Source organism: Megascapheus bottae, chromosome 22 (assembly GCF_031878675.1).
Source record: "Megascapheus bottae isolate mThoBot1 chromosome 22, mThoBot2.hap1, whole genome shotgun sequence".
Classification (NCBI taxonomy): Eukaryota; Metazoa; Chordata; class Mammalia; order Rodentia; family Geomyidae; genus Megascapheus; species Megascapheus bottae.
The window spans coordinates 22,783,645-22,801,217 of record NC_143530.1 but is presented as its reverse complement, the minus strand read 5'-3'; the positions used below and the strand labels follow the sequence as shown (position 1 = coordinate 22,801,217).

General features: G+C 41.7%; 1 protein-coding gene across 1 annotated transcript in view; it reads left to right on the top strand.

Annotated features, from left to right (window-relative positions):
• Positions 1–17,573, top strand: part of Cap2 (cyclase associated actin cytoskeleton regulatory protein 2) — a 121,118-nt gene that overhangs the window by 13,313 nt on the left and 90,232 nt on the right. The window contains exons 2-3 of the mRNA XM_090356345.1: positions 6,687–6,808; positions 10,833–10,933. Coding sequence (XP_090212471.1) covers positions 6,688–6,808; positions 10,833–10,933 — 222 coding nt within the window. The 5' untranslated portion in view covers position 6,687. The remainder of the gene's footprint in view (positions 1–6,686; positions 6,809–10,832; positions 10,934–17,573) is intronic.

Genomic DNA, 17,573 nt, shown 5'->3' with positions numbered 1-17,573 from the left:
GACTCAGATATGAGTACTCCCAATTATGTGAGCCTTGAATATCCATCCCACAAAATTAGAAGTCTCGAGGAAGGAAGGAAGGAAGGAAGGAAGGAAGGAAGGAAGGAAGGAAGGAAGGAAGGAAGGAAGGAAGGAAGGAAGGGAGGGAGGGAGGGAGGGAGGGAGGGAGGGAGGGAGGAAGGAAGGAAGGAAGGGACAGAAGGAGAGCTCAGAGCTGAGGTGATATGGATTGGAAAGCAAACAATTTACTTTCATCTTTTGGGTGGGAACTTGGTGCATAATGCCTACAACCTAGGAAGAATAAGACACAAAGAGATGTTTGGATATAAGGAGGAGATTATTAAAAAAAAAAGCAGCTAAAGTAGTTGGAAATGGCTGAATCTTTGTAGAGTGGGGGTTGAACTCAGGGACTGATCCTTACTTAATTCAGGGACAGTGCCCAGGTCCTGAGTTGAAGCCAAAAGATGAGGAGGGGGGAGGAAGTGAAGGAGGGAGAAAGAGACTAGGGCTAAGTAGGTGGTAGGTGCCAAAAGTTAAAAGAAAGAATATTCAATTTTTTTTTTGGCCTGTCCTGGGTCTTGAACTCAGGGTCTAAGCACTGTCATTGGACACTTTTTGCTCAAGGCTAGCACTCTGCCACTTGAGCCACAGTGCCATTTCCAGCTTTTTCTGTGATACCAAGGACTCGAACCCCAGGGTTTGTGCATGCTAGGCAAGCACTCTATCACTCCCAGCCCCTATCCAATGTTTTTACTGTGAAAAAATAATAACTATTTACTAGTTGGGAGCATAGCCTTGTGCTGGAGTGCTTGCCTAGCCTCCATGAAGCCCTGGGGTCAATTCCTTGGTATTACATACACAGAAAAAAGTAGAAGTGGTGCTGTGGCGCCTTGAGGAAAGCTCAAGGACAGTGCCCAGGCCCTAAGTTCAAGCCCGAATACCATTACACACACACACACACACACACACACACACACACACACACACACATCAAACAAAAAACTATGTGTAACCTGATTTAAACACAATAGCTACATGTCTAGACACCATGTAACACACCATTATTGCTTATAATTTTTAATTTTTAACTTATATGTATCAGGATTTTTTGGTGTGTTTTTTTGTAGGTTTTAGGACTTGAACTCGGGGCCTGGGCACTGTCCTTGAGCTCTTTTGCTCAAAGTTAGCATTCTACCACTTTGAGCCAGGGTACCACTTCTGGTTTTCTGGTGGTTAATTGAAGATAAGAGTCTCATGGACTTTCCTGCCCAGGCTGACTTCAAACTATACTCCTCAGATCTCCAACAACAGAAAAATCCTGGAAATGGAGCTGTAGCTCAAAGCGATAATGCACTAGCCTTGAGCAGAAGAGCCCAGGGACAGCAACCAGGCCCTGAGTTCAAAACCCATAACTGACAAAAACAAAATAAAATAAAAAAGAAAGTAGAGTAGTACTCGTAAAGGCTGAGAAAGAAGAGGGGGAGATAGAGGAAGGTTGGATAGGAGTGGGGGAGAAGGAATTAGATAACAAAACTTAGGGGACAATTCTCACGCTTTACAGCACAGAATGGAAGGACATACCGCCTCTAAATATAGAGATCATAAATGTATAAAGCAAGGGAAACACTAATCACGTGAAATGATCATTATATACCCTTGAGGGATCAAATTATACCCTGTGAATATGTACTGTTCATAATATGTACTATTAGGAATATGAACATGTGCTATCATTATAGATCAATTCAAAAGTTAAACTAGAACCAGGCACGGTGGTTCACGCCTGTAATTCTATGCACTCAAGAGTCTGTGATCTGAGGATTGCAGTTCAAAGCACAGTCCAGGCAGAAAAGTTTGTGGGATTCCTATCTCCATTGAACCACCAAAAAGCCAGAAGTAGAACTGTGATTCAAGTGTACTTCTGTTTATAACGTAACTCAAAAGAGATACTCAAAAGTTAATATAGTACAAGAAATCAACGTTAACATCACAGAGGTGAGAGTGAGGCAACAAGAGACACTATATGAAAGGAAATGTACTCGTTACCTGACTCATGTAACTGTTATCCCTTTGTACATCACCTTTATAATAACAATAAAACCAGTTAACTTAAAAAACAATTTCTGGGCCAGGACTTTGGTCTTGCATTCACAAAGACCTGGGTTCAATTCCTCGGTACCACATACACAGAAAAAAGCCAGAGATGGTGCTGTGGCTCAAGTGGTAGAGCTCTAGCCTTGAGAAATCCCAAGGACAGTGAGTGCCTAGGCCCTGAGTTCAAGGCCTAGGACTAGCAAAAAAAGAAAAGAATTCCTATAATAAGAAAAAAATATATCACTAGGAGGATGAAATTATGAGATGCTTTCTCTTTTTCCTTACATACACACACACGTACACATGACCAGTATAAGCTATAGTGTGTAGAGTCCTCACTTTGGGTTGCCTTCTGTGTTATCTGACCCAGCCTCTTGTGTGACTGTGAACCAGGTTTGGTTCTGAGACTATCTGCTGTCATAGCCTTCAGTGTAGCTCCTGACCCACATCCCTCTGTCTGTCCCCTGGGCTCCCACACATTCCTTTCTCTGACTGTGCAGTTTATAATTGCTTTGATTATCCTAGGTGCTTTCTCAGCCAGATTCTTTTTTCTTTTGTGGGTGTGGGGAGGTGGGGGGAACTTACTGGGATTTGAACTCCTGGTTTCATGCTTACTAGGCAGGCATTCTCCCATTTGAGCAATACCCCCAACCTTTGTTGTTCTTTGCTTCACTTATTTTTCTTTGCAGTCTCTTGTTTTGTCCCTATGGCTGGCCTCACACCTCTGACTCCTGTATAGCTGGAACTTATTTTTGCTCAGGCTGGCCTGGAACTCTAATCATCCCAATTCCCATTTCCTAAATTGCTTGGATTACAATATGTGCCACCATGCCTGGTCATAATCTAATTCTTAACTCCTAGCTCCTGTCAAAGCTGAAGTCCAATCTAAAAGGCTAAAGCAGATGGGACTGCCTGGGAAGAACTTGGAGAATCTGCGATCTGTTCTTTCCTCATTCTTCATTTATATTTTTGTGGTTGTTGTCATTGACAGTCCTGGCTTGGACTCAGGGCCTGAGCACTGTCCTTGGGCTTTTCTCAAGGCTAGAGCTCTACCCCTTGAGCCACAGCACCACTTCCAGCCATTTCTATGAATGTGGTACCGAAGAATCGAACTCAAGCCTTCATGCATACTAGGCAAGCACTCTACCACTAGGCTTTACTCCCGACCCTATTCTTTCTGCATTCTTAACTGAGGGCCGAATGTGTAGATGAACAGACAGACAGAGTAAGTAAAAGAGCATATGAAAAAAAGAATATGTTGGGAGCCTGGACATCTCAGGCCCCATTAGTTACTCCGGGAATAGTAACATGCATGCTGATATATTCTTTTATTTATTATTCAGCTTCTCTTAAAAACATTTACAATTTTAAACCCAGAGGCATCTTTCCAGTGGTGTGTGTGTGTGTGTGTGTGTGTGTGTGTGTGTGTGTCCTGTGATGAGCTGTATTTAGATCATTAGAGACATCAGAATGACTTGAGACTTGTTGGTGATGATTTTAACCTGCAGTGACATCCAAGTCCCATGGGAACTACATTCCGTAGCAATTATGGATTCACTCATGCTGACTTTCAGCATATGGAACCCTCGCAATGAGATAATATGACTTGGGGTCCTGTCAGGAGACTGATAAAGCCACAGTCAGAGAAGTCGATCCTCCTGGCACAAATCACAGAGCAACCCCAGTGTGGCTGGAGTGGCGGGGGACAGGGCTTCTGCTGGGGGGCAGGGCTCTACTGCAGCTTGCTAACAACGCAAACACACTTTGTTTTTCCCCTCTCATACACTAGGTCCATGATGGTTAACATTTGGCGAGTCAAGTAACAGGGAACAGAGATAACTGTGAACAGATGGGCAACTATTAAAAGATTTGAGGGGCTTTCATCATGTCTCAAATGGCCTTCAACCTACCTTTAACATATCCAGTTCCCTGGCAAAAAAAAAAGATTATATTAAGGATTTAATTAAATTTCTCCTTTATTTTTTCTCCTGTCTTCACTTGCAATGGAATCAAAAGCTCTGACGCGAAGAGGAAAAGAATAGATGAAAACCTTCTAATTTTGAACCCCCCTTGGGATTTGATGCTGATTTCAGCTGTGCTGAGAACCTGCTCCACAGTTTGGCAGATTTGGAAGAGAAGGTTTTCTAAAATAGACATCTCTTCCATCTCTGATGATTGACATGTAGATGTAAAATTACAGAGATAGATGCATATACCGCTGCAACTATCCATGTTTTTGAACAAAAAAAAAGAAAACGAAAACCACAATGATCTTCCAGTTCTGTATCTAAAATACCTGGCTCCCTGAAGAAATATAAAATATGTACACATCTCAGAACATTGTCACTGAGCCCAGTACAATGGCAGCAGGGTATCTGAATCACAAGCTTGTTGCTTCTCTTTTGCCCAGAAGGACACTGAGAAAGTTCTTCAGTGTGTAGAGTCACCACTGGCCCTGATTAAGTCAAGGCATGCTTTACTCTCTTTGGAGCAACGTATTGATTTTGCCAAAGTCAATCTGGAGTGGAAATGGCCAGATTTAGGGTGTCTAAAAATGTTGGCTCTCCTGAACATGGTCAAAATTCTGTTAGTTTCCATTTTCCTTAAAGGAATGTAAGTATCAATTCTAGGACCAGTCATTTAAAGGAACTGACCTACACAGGCTCATTTAAATATCTATTTGAAAGAGTGAAGACGGATACCTAGCCCCCCCCTCACACCACACCCATACACACCCACACCCCCAAACCCCCCCCACACACACGTTTTCCTCTCCTGTCCTTCCCTCCCCTAGCTTCCCTTCCCTCCCTTCCCCTTCCCTGTTATTCTCCCTCCCTCCCTCCACCCCCACTTTGGGTCAGTTCTGGGACTGGAACTCGTGCCTGCATGCTCTTGTGTAACTTTTTTACTCAGGACAACTACTCTTCTACTCAGGCCACACCTCAATTTCCTGTTCTTTTTTTTTTTTTTCTTTTTCTTTTTCTTTTTCTTTTTCTTTTTTTTTGCTGGTTAATACTAGTCTATCAGATTTGTCTGTTTGTCTGTCTGGGCTGGCTTCAACAATCAAACCATTCTCCCCAGATCTCAGCCTCCTGAGAAGCTGGGATTATGTCAAGCCATCAGCACCTGGCTATCCCCAATCTCATAACCAGGGTCCATTTCTTTTTATTGCAGCAGAACTCGGGTTCCTAGAGATACTGTCTTGAAAGTCCATCCCACAGAACACTACATTTTACCTAAAAACACCCCAGCCTTTCACAAGTACAATACCTACGTTTAATACCTTAAGAAATCCAACCCCCAACCATTCAGAATCACTTTAAAACAGCAGAGAAATGGAAATGATGGGACAATCTGATCATAAAGAGTTTAATGCTCAGGGGAGATTCCCCTCTCTCTCTTTCTAAACTCATTGTTCTGTGCTGGGCTGTGAATGAGTGCATGGGGATTAGTATTGCTCTTAAAGTTCCCTGAGGATTATGCTTTAACAGAAAGAATGATTGGACATAGTTAATATGCTTTCTCCTTTTAGCAAGATAAAAGTAGACGATATAAATTTTGAGTAAATGACCTCCTGTGACCTGGAAGCATTGGAGCTGGCTCCTCGAGGGGGAGTGAGGAGAAAGTTAATACTTTGTCTTATATACAATACTCATTCTTACTGTGTATCAGAATTATTGAATTGAGTAAAACCTAAGCTCAGTCAGATTTGTTTTTGTTCCAAGTTTTCTGCTCTTTTTGCATTTCACGCAAATTTTTGCTGATGGAGAGAAGTAAGTTTCAGATGATTCAAGCCATTTTGGGGTAATAATTTGCTTGCTTCTTTGTTTGGTAATTGTGGGTTTGAACTCAGGGTTTTATGTTCACTAGGTAGGTTTTCTACCACTTAGCCGTGCCTCCCCTCCAGCCCTTTCCGGTACTGGTGCTTTTGTTTTGATTGGGGGTGGGGGAAAAGATGGGGCTTGAACTCAGGACCTGTGTGTTGTCCCAGAGCTTCTTTTGTTAAAAGCTAGCACCCTACCATTTGAGTTACAACTCCACCATCAGTTTAAGGGTGGTTACTTGGAGATAAGAGTCTGGACTTTGGTGCCTGAGCTAGATTCAAACCATGGTCTTCGGATCTCAACCTCCTGAGTAGCTAAGATTATAGGTATGAACCACCAGCGTTTTTAAGACAGAGTCTAATTTCCTGCTCTATAATCTGGACTATAATCTGCCTATTTTAGGCTTCTGCATGGATGACAAGGGTGATACCATGTCAGCTCCCCTCCACTGAGGTAGACTTTCAAAGATATTTTATTCTGGAACTGTCTAGAACTGTGGTCCTCCTAATTCAACCTCCCATGTAATTTAGGATGACAGGCATTTGCCAGTATCCAGCTACAGGTCTCTTGAACATTTCTGCCTAGGCTAGCCTTGAACCCTGAATCTCCCTTTCTCAACCTTCCAAGTAGCTATAACAGGAGTGAGCCATTGGCACCAGGTCTTTCTGAGCAGCTTTGTTTCCCTCCTTGCTGCTGAGTATGCTGGTGTTGGTTTGCTGATCCTCGCTGGAGCTCACTCGGCCTCCTTTTGTTTCTGTGTCTTTTTAGGATGGCAGATATGCAGGGACTGATGGAGAGGCTGGAACACGCGGTGAGCCGGCTGGAGCAGCTGTCTGCAGAGCCACTCAGGCCTCCTGGGGCCTGTGGGGAAGTTAATGGCGTCAATGGAGGTAGGCCCCACACCATCGTCGTGGCCAGGCTCCATGTAGGCCTTCAGTTCTGTAGAAATCTGTTGACCTGCTTTCCTCACTTTTTCTCCTTCCTTCCTTGGTAGGGAACCGTAACTGTGGCCAGAGACAGAGCGGTCTCTGAAGAAGAGGAGGAAAACAAAAATTCAACCTTTTTTTCCCCTCTCAAACACATATGATTTTCTCACATCCATGAGAAAAAAATAAGTTTCCCAAGTTTCAACCCAGAATTACCAACATCTGTGCATTTGAAGAGCAAAAGTCCCGTGCCACATGTGATTATCCTTTCATTTCAGTGTTTATACTGTTCTTCTAACACTCAATGGCTAAGTATATTATCTAAGTAATTTTTTAAAGGAAGTGAATGTTCTCAATTAAAGTGTAAATTGAAAGGAATTATCACACCATAGAGTTTAACTTTAAAGAGAACAAATTATTCCATTGGAAGGAAGCCAGAGATGATTGATAGAGGGTTATATCACATTTTCTGTTTCTACCCATGTCTTTAATGTATATCCTAGATATATTATACAGCTACATATGTATACTAAAACTTATAACTGGGGAATATCAAGAATATAATGCTATTTGCATGCTGGTGGCTGGCATCCATAATCTGAGGTACTCAGAAGGCTGAGATCAGTGGATCATAGTTAGAGATTCGCAGTCTAAGCAGAAAAGTCTTTGGGACTCCATCTTCAAAATTACCAGCAAAAGACAAGGCTCAAAGCATGACTTAAATGGTAGAGTTCTAGCTGAGCAAGCAAGTCAAGCAAGAGCATAAGGCCCTGAGTTCAAGCCCAGTTACTACAAATATAGAGAGCAAAAAATCCTATCTTCCTTAGAAGAAATGCTCCAATTTATCCACAAAAATTTGTCTATATCATTTCTTCTGTAAGGTTGCCATTTCCCAAACAAAAATACAGAGGACCACCTGTTAAATTTGAATTTGAAATAGAGAAATCATTTTTTCTTTTTTTTAATGTGTCCTAAATACATGGTTTACTCTGCATGGTGCACAACTATACTAAACCTTTGTTTATGGTTAGCTGAAATTCAAATTCAATAGATCGATCTGTATTTAATATGGTGGCTCTGTTCTTATCACAAGTGTCTTTCCTCCTTATCTAACCCATTCTAAATCCTACTAAGCTTTGGGTTAATTAAAAAAGCCTTGGAGAGGAGAGGGTCTCACTATCTCATTCCCTCTGAAAGAGGCCACATTGGTGGATCTAGAAGCCCTGTTATATTTGGCTTTGTGCTACTTGCCATAGGAGAAATGATTGCATATGAGTACGAACTTGTTAATTGGGTCATTTTCTTCTGAGCATACAATCATGAAAGTACTTTTTGTGTGTATATCAGTACTGGATCTTGAATTCAGAGCCTTGAGTTTTTGCTAGGCTTTTCCACTCAAGACTGAAGTTCAACCAGTTAAGCCACACCTCTACTTTGGCTTTTTGTTGGTTTATTAATGATAAGTTTTATAGATTGGGGACCAAGAGCATAGCTTACTGGTAGAGTGCTTCCCTAGCCTGCACAGAGGCCTGTGTTTGGTTCATTGGCATCACATATAGCAAAAAAGCCAGGAATGATAGTTTCCCAAGTGGCAGGGTGCTAGCTTTCAGCAAAAAGTGTCCAAGGATAGTGCTCAGGCCCTGAGTTCAAGTCCCAGGACTGACAAAAAGAAGAAAAAAGAGGAAAAGAACAATCTTTAATCTTAAATATAAATATCACGATTGTATATTATTATATTATATACCATGTCACCATATTATTATATTATTTACTATATTAAATAAATTTTGCTCCAAGAGAAACATTTAGCAAGAACACAATCCATGATGAATGCATAATCATTTATTATTATTATTGAATTGGTGTTACAATGTATTTTATAATGTGGCCCTGCCCCCTCTCTTTCCCAATGCAATCATGTAAGTTCAGCTCAACACTGGATGAATATGTTGTATTCCTGTCACATGACCAGCACTGTCATAGGAATAAGAAATCTCCCATGAATTCCACATCATCCCAACCCTTTAGAATCCTTGGTCTCCATACATTTCTATTCAGAGCTACAGTGTCCTCTGATGAATAAACGTTTAGTGGATGCCGTCTGGAGGAGAAGCGGGTCATTTAGGCTGCCCAGAGGAGTCTGTGCTGAAATCAGTGATGAAAGGAACCAGGAAAGTATTCACTTTTATCTGCTAAAGCTTTCCGTTTCCTTCTAAAACATTCTCCCCCTTTAAACACTTAGCAGAGATTTCTTGCCAACAAACAGGATCATGGCGTGTTTTTTTTTTCTTTTTTTAATGCACACATAAGGAATATTTGGGCTTATGTACTTTCATGTTTTGCAAAAGTTGTCAGTTCCTATACTTTGAACTTTAAGATAACTCATCTTCAACAAGCTGCTTAGAAGTTTGACCATAGGTGCAAAGAAGCTGTCAGTTACTGTGGGTTATTTTGTTGTTGTTGTTGTTGTTTGTTTGTTTGTTTTCAACCTTTGGACATACAGAAATAGGCAGTTAGGGAAAAAATGAAGCTTTTTCCTATGGTTTTGTGAGCGTGGCAAATGTATATGTTATTGTAATGAGTTGAGGACCCCCAGGGAACAGACCACAGACTCAAAACTGAATCTTCCCTATGAAGTAACTTATTAATAGCAAAAAGGAATTTGTCAATAGCTAATCATAATCTGCCAGGATGAATCCTAAGCATCAGGAACCCAGAAGCAGGACTGAGTAACAACAAGCGGGGGTTGGGGTGGGGGGTTATGCCCCAAAATGGAGGGGCGTCATTAAATGGAATCTTTCCAATTCTATATTATGTAAGCTAAACAAGATACAGATGCAGAATACAGAAGCAAAATATCTGATGTTGTCAGCAAGAATGTAGGCGTCAAGCTCACTTCTCAAAACCAGCTGCCCCCAAACTCTCTCCAGTACTTGGGTTTTCCTTAGTGGCTGTCACAAGTCTAGAGGTTTCCTGCCATGGTGTCCCAGCATGGTCACCACTCTAGTTGTGGCTCTCAAGCACATCATGGCTCCTCTCACGCTAAGTGCCTCATTTCACATACCAAAGAAGAAAAGCTAGGCTAGGTTTGGGGTTGGATTAAAATGCAACTCACTAAACTCACTGCCACAGGCATTGCTTTAGCAATGATGTTTTCAACACACGAAAGTCAGGGATTTTGTTTTGAGGTGTACCACTCCCACCAATTAACTGAAGAGCAGAAAAGCCAAGTGCCAGAGCCTCAGGCCTGTAATTCTAGCTTCTCAGGAGACTAAAATCTGGAGGATCAGGGATCAAAGGCAGTCTAAGCAGAAAAGTTCATAAGACTCCATGAACAAGTTGTAGAGTGCCATGCCAAGCAAGCCAAGTTTACCCCCCAGTATTACCCCTCCCCCCTCAAAAAAAAGATAAGGAAACAAATCACACAAGCTGGACCATTGTCACTTCAGATTTGACAGTAAATGGGCTGCTCAAACCATACCTGTGAAACTCAGCAGTTACTTCTTTAGCCTGGCTATCAGTGCCGTTCTTTCCCCTGGGAAGGAGGGGAGAGTCCCCTGGGAAGGAGAGAAGGAGTAAAAGTCTCCTTTTGCCTCCTTGCCCAGAGTTCCTGATCCCTTCTGCATTCCGGGGCATCCTCTTGGTGACTAGTTGTGACATTGGGCAGCACCTGGGCAGGTCACAGTGGGAGAAAAATAAGAGTGTTTTGGGATCTGCCTTCTGTGTGGTGTACAACTTTGATCCAACCCAGTTTCCTCCCCTGTGAGACTGTGATGGGAGGATGCCGGGCTTGAGAGAGAGTGACGAAAATGATGCCCAAATCCCACAGCAGCACAGCCATGTTCCCCTGAGCCGTGGAGAAGGCGAGGCTGTGAATGAATGGGTAGGGATGAAACAGATGCTATTAGCCTTCCTCCTTATCCATGGTGAGACAGCCACTGCCTTTTATCACACCACCAGGGAATAACGAGAGGTTCCTCTTCCACAGGCATGGCACCCTCCGTGGAAGCCTTTGATAAACTGATGAATGGGATGGTGGCTGAGTTTTTAAAGAACAGTAGAATTCTTGCCGGTGATGTGGAAACTCACGTAAGTACACTCCCTGCCCTGTTCTCTCTGGAGAACTCAGGCTGACCAGCCCAGACTTGGGCAACCCTAAAGGCACCATGAGATCTTCCTTTATTTATTTTTACCTTGGCTAGACAGGCGGTAGCTAAAACATAGATTGTGCATTGATTCATTAAACCATCTGAGAAACTAAGACTTAGGGGATGTGAATAAAATATATTTTCTATCCAAGTAGTTAGCTTCCTTTCAGTTAATCTTGAGAGAGTGGTTTTCCTGAAGTGTTCCTGCCTTGGACAGGTAGCTTGGTCCTTGTTAATTATATTTTAATTACATACATTCTTTTCCTGAGCACAATGATATCCTGTTATAAGATCCTTGAATTTTAGTATCATCCTGTTAACAAAGCCATGTCCTTTTTTAGTACATTTATCATGTTTATTTTTACATAAAATTTTGCGCTCATTCAGTATCTATTCTTTTCTTTTCATTTTATTTTTTATTTTCAGGGTAATGTATAGAAGGGTTACAGTTATATTCACCAGATAGTAGGTTCATTACTTTTCACATATTGATACCCCTTCTCATGTTTTTGTCTTCATTTCCCTCCCCTTACTCCTCCCAGTCATCTTGTTTCCCCCCTTCCCTTTCCTATTTCGAATAAACAAATAAACATATATATAAAATATACCAGGTAACAGAGTCAGATGCAGTAACAATATGAAATTAACCAAAGGGCAAAAAAATAGAAGAGAAATAGCATAGTACATTAAGAACAACAATCCCACAAGATAAAGCTCTTGTTTCCATATCCTACAGATCTTTTTATTTATTCTCATCCTATCTGACCTTATGTACCTAAGTTGGAGCTATTGTATTCCTCTGCCAGGAGAGTCCTAGATGTGTACTAATTATTACAAATGAGGGAAAACATAGAACCTATGTTCCTTTGGGTCTGGCTTATTTCACTTAATGTGATTTTTTTCCAAGTCTTTCCATTTCCTTACAAATGGGATGATGCCATTCTTTCTGATGGCTACATAGAATTCCATTGTATATAAACACCACATCTTCTTGATCCAATCATCTAGTGAGGGGCCTATGGGATTGGTTCTATATCTTTGCTATGGTAAATAGTGCTGCAATGAACATCGTTGTGCTAGTATGAAGCCATGTCATTTTGCAGACTGTGAAACTTAACTCCACCAATGGAGCAGTGGGGCGGGGCCTGCTGGGTTAGGAATAAAAAGAAAGCAGACTGCCCCCTCTGTGTGCTTGCTTGCTTGCCAGGTTTTCGGCTGATGGCACACCCTTCTGCAGAAGTAAACTTAGCCTTGCCACGTTCCTTTTGAGTTGGCGTTCTTATTCCTAAGTGACATTCCTAACATCCTGAGCTATTTCTTACAGGGACTTATAAGAGAGATGTGTCCTGTCATCCTAGAACATTCCATTGCCGCTAGCAAATAGATGATGTTTATAACTACATAGACTAATGCAGGTCTACAGATATGACAAAAATAAGAAAGCAGAGTTATGGGATAGAAAGGATAGGAGCAGGAATGCCGTCCTAAGAAAGGGCAGAGATGTGAGGGGAAAGAATGGATGAGTGTGTGGTTCTGTGAGGAGCAGTGAACCAGGTGGAGGAGACAGCCAGGACCAAGTCCCAGAGAATGGAACAGACTGGGCGTTAAGAACAAGGATACAGGAGGCCAGCTCCCAACAGAGCTTTGTCATCCATGGTGAGGAACATGGCTCCTGTTCCAAGTGTGGCCAGGAAGCCATGGAGGGCATCAGGCAGAGGGTAGACGGTGACTGGGAAAAGCAGACTCCAACCCAGCCCCCTCCCTCCATGTCTGAAGTGCAGACTAAGGTTATCACCTTATGCCTGTTAGGATATTTCTATAAGGAGGAAACTCCAGAAAGAAGGTTATCACCTTATGCCTGTTAGGATATTTCTATAAGGAGGAAACTCCAGAAAGTCATGAGTGTTGGTAAGGTTGTGGGGAAATTGCAACCTTGGTGCATTGTTGATGGGGACAGAAAACGTAATGTTCAGATATATAGAAAAAGTATGGCAGCACTTCAAAAACTCAAGAGAATGACCAAGCTGGGTGCTTGTAGCTTATGCCCTGTTATCTTAGCAATTCAGGGGGCTGTGATCTGAGTATCCCAGTGTGAAGCCAGCCTAGGCAAGAAAAGCCATGAGGCTCTTATCTCTGATTAACCACTAAAAAAAAGCTGGAAGCAGAGCTGTATGTCAAGTGATAGATTGCTAGCCTCAAACACACTTAAAGCTCTGGGACAAGCACCTAGGTCTTAAGTTCAAGCTCCAGGACTGGCACAAAGAACAAAAACAAACGAAGGAGAATGGCCATAGGATCCGGCAAGAGAGAGGGAGAAAGGGAGAGAGAGAGACAAAGAGAGGGGCGGGGAGTGGGCGCAGTGGCTCATGCCTGTAATCCTAGCTACTCAGGAGGCTGAGATCTGAGGAAAAGGAAGGAAGGAAGGAAGGAAGGAAGGAAGGAAGGAAGGAAGGAAGGAAGGAAGGGAGAAAGAAAGAAAGAAAGAAAGAAAGAAAGAAAGAAAGAAAGAAAGAAAGAAAGAAAGAAGGAAAGAAAGAGGAAGATAATACTGGTACATGCTAAGAAGACTAAGCCAGACTCAAAAAGGCTTATATGTGTACTTCCACTAACACAGTTATTCAGAGTCACATTCAAAAAGACAGAAAAGCGCAACCTTGGTTTCCAAAAGCTGGGGGAGGGAGGAAATGTGGAGCCATTGTTTCATGGATACAGAGTTTCAGTTTTCTGGAGATTGTTTATACAACCATGTAAATATACTTAACACTACTCAACTGTACACTTAAAAATGGCTATGGAGATAAATTTTGTTAATATATCTTATCACAGTCTTTCCTTAAAAGTGCAACCTGAAGGAAAAGGCTAAATCACAAAATGTAAAAATGTCTGGATTGGAAAACACTTTTAAAGATGTCTAACCAGCCTCCCAGCTATAGGAACTTTGTGTGCGTGTGTGTGTGTGTGTGTGTGTGTGTGTGTGTGTGTGTGTGTGTGTTAAATGTTAGCATCATCTCTGAAGTGAGTTGTCATTTGAGTGCATTTTGTGAAAAATCTAAAAAGTCAACCCATAGAAAACCCTCAGAAGAAATTTGTCCCCAGGTTCTTTTTCACTGGCTTTTGTTTGCCACCAAGGATTGAATTCCAAAACCATCTGCCCAGAGATTTCCCTTCACTGGGCCTGCCTGGCAAAACCATTGTAAGTATACATTCACAGAAAAGGTGATGCTTGAATACATTGCAACTTGTTTGCTCAAGAAAGTAAAGTGCAAAGGGACTTGTTATTTCCTCCTTCCCTAGTTAGATGCCATGGGCAAGGGTGACAGTAGAGGCTCCGAAGCTGGAATTAAATAGGTGCTTTTCTCATCTCCTCACACCTCAATATATTTGCCATAGCTCAAAAAAAATTTCTTCTCATTAGCTCCATTTATATTCAGTATTTCTTTTAAAATGCCCACTGGTAAAAGAGAGGAAGGCAAGTATGGGTACTAAGACATATCCACTTTAGATTACCCACAGGGATCTGTTCCTTTCCTCCGTGTTTCTGCTTACAAGAAACTGCTACGTGGGGAGTTTGGCCTAATGGTAGAGTGCTTACCTACTATGCACTAAGACCGGGGTTCAGTTCCTCGGTACCACATACATAGAAAAAGCCGGAAGTGGTGCTGTAGCTCAAGTGGTAGAGCCCTAGCCTTGAGAAATGGGAAGGACAGTGCTCAAAGCCTGAGTTCAAACCCCAAGACTGGCAAAAAAAAAAAAAAAAAAAAAGAAGAAGGAGGAGGAGGAGGAGCAGAAGAAGTTGCATATGTTTGGAGTGGTATTGCATGCTTGTAATCTCAGCACTCAGGGGGATTGTGAGTTCAAGACCTAGCCAGAAAGGCCCTGTCTCTGGACTACCTGGAGAGATCCTGTCTAAAAAGACAGATTTGTTGTTTCTTTTTTAAAGATTTCTTCTTCATACACAGTAAGATAATGTTTGAATTTCTTATGTAAATATGCCTAACATGCACAGAAGGATATTAATTATTCCCAGTATTTTAAAAAAACATGTTTTGAGCCAGGGAGTTTGGCCTAGTGGTAGAGTGCTTGCCTTGCATGCATAAAGACCCAGGTTCGATTCCTTGGTACCACGTATATAGAAAAAGCAGGAAGTGGTACTGAGGCTCGAGTGGTGGAGCTCTGGCCTTGAGAAAGTCCAAGAACAGTGCTCAGGCCCTGAGCTCAAGCCCAGGACTGGCATAAAGAAAAAAAAAACATGCTTTGCAAGATGGGTGCTCTCTTGAACACTGTCGTAATAGTTACTTTAGTTCGCCTTGGCATGTGCTGGGGGTACACAGTATTCAGACTCTTAGTAATCATATCTCACAAAATTCCAGAGAGCAGCATGAAACAAGTTCACAAAATTCTAGAGAGCAGCCTGGAACAGGCAAACAGAGGCTTATAAATTAGCGCTTTGATATTTTTTACACTTGGATTTTTTTTTTAAAGTGGAGGATTTACCTAGCAGTCCTCTTTAAGTTCTTTTTAGAACAAGAGGATTTGTAAAAGTGTGATTTAAGTTGTTTTTTCCTATTCATCAGACTGCATGACTCTGAACAAAAATTATTCTTGACAGTGAATACTTCAGATCTAAAGAATTTGATGTTTAAATGAAAGGGGAAAAGGGGGGAAGGGAGAAGGGCAGTGAAGAAGGGAGGCAGGAAGAGGAGAGAGAAAGAGAGGAAGGGGAGGGAGAGAGGGAGAGAGAGAAAGGCAAAAATTAAAAGGAGAGAGAAACACTTGTCATGAAAATTTAGGGCCTGGCTCGAGCACACACAGAGAGGTACAGGCAGATATCGTCCATCTGCCCAGTTAGTACTTTGAACAAGTAGTTTATTTTTCCTCCCTTACAGACCATGTGTCACCGGAATTAAGCTTGCAGCTGCTGCCTCACATAAGCCAGACATGGGGGTTGAACTTTGTTCCAAGAACACACCTGTCGCCTAGAACAGAAAAAAAAAAAATCCCACATACCTGATTGTACAGTATGGAAATCTGATAATGACACAAGTGTGCATCCTATGAAATTCTGTCTCTGGGCTTAAGCACACTTAAAGCACGATTCCACAGATTCTCATCATGAATAAGACCAGCCGAACTATGATTGAACGGCTGTCGCCATGTGTTGGCTGCTGGTTGGCCTTAATTTGCTGAACACTCAATAGTCTATTGACAGAGCAGACCACAAAAAAAAGGAGGAACTAATAGCTACAATTAGGAAGCTGTGCTGAACCGAAGAACATAACAGGTTTAGCAAAGATTAGATCCCATAAAGCCTTCTTGTATGCCATGTAAACCAGAGGGCTTATCTAAATTACTCTTCCACCCAATAACACCAACACAGCAGCGTTTGCTGCTTTGAAAGAAGAATAAACAATGCATAATTTTATACTGGTTGATTAGAATCCATATAGTCCTCAGTGTTAATGGAAAGATCCTCCAGAAATGGGACCTGTCTAATACCAGTTCTTTGGCTGGACATGGTCCATAAATGGAATAATGTGATTTTTATGGTTATTTTTTTTTGTCAGCCAAGCTGTTCTGTTGTGAGCCTGGTATATGGAGCCAGTTTCAGGTCCATGGCTAAGTGAATTGATGACCATGCAACAACTGCTCTTCCTAATGGAAATCACTTGTAGAATTTACATCTGACATATTTACAAAAGGTTTGAGTGGTTATTTCCTGATCTTTATCTAAAAGGATGGCTGGAAAAACTTTTTTTTTCCCCATAAAATTACTGGGGCTTGAATTCAAGGCCTACTCATGATCACTCAGTTTTTTTCCTTAAGGCTGGCTCTAGACTATTTGAGCCACAGCTCCACTTACAACTTTTTGGTGGTTAATTATAAATAAGAGTCTCACATATTCTTGCCCCCGCTTCAAACTCTGATCCTCAGATCTCAGTCCCCTGAGTAGCTAGGATTACAGGCATGAGTCACCAGTGCCTGACAAAAAAACTTTTTTTGAAAGCAATTCTTTAATGAAAATGAAAACCGCAATTGAAACAAAAGGGAAATAAAATTCAACTGAGTTATGCTCATTTAGCAAATGGTAAAATCATATACTATAGTATTATGTCCTTGTTTTTGCTGACTTTATAAAAGACAAGTATTTCTAGACAATTATTAGTGTCTTACCTTGATAGCTTACATCACTGTATTAAATAATCTCAGTATTTATTTCTGTCATTATTAGCAGTGATAGAATCTTAATTCAGAGTTCTTGCTAGGCAGGAACCCTACTGCTAACCCAATGCTCCCAGCCCTTCTCTGCTCTGGTTATTTTTGAGATAAGAGCCTTTCAGGCCTGAGATCTATCATTGTAGCTGTGATTAGAGGCAAAAACCATCACACCCAGCTTCTTCTCATCAAAATAAACTCATGGGCTTTTTTGTTTGCCCCAGCTGGCCTGGAACCATAATCTTCCCAACCTCAGCCCCTCACATAGCTGAGATGACAGGCATGTGCCACTGAGCCCAACGATTCTTGGAGAAAGGGCCCTGCATATATGCCTAGGCTAGCCTCAAACAATAATTCTCTGGATTTCA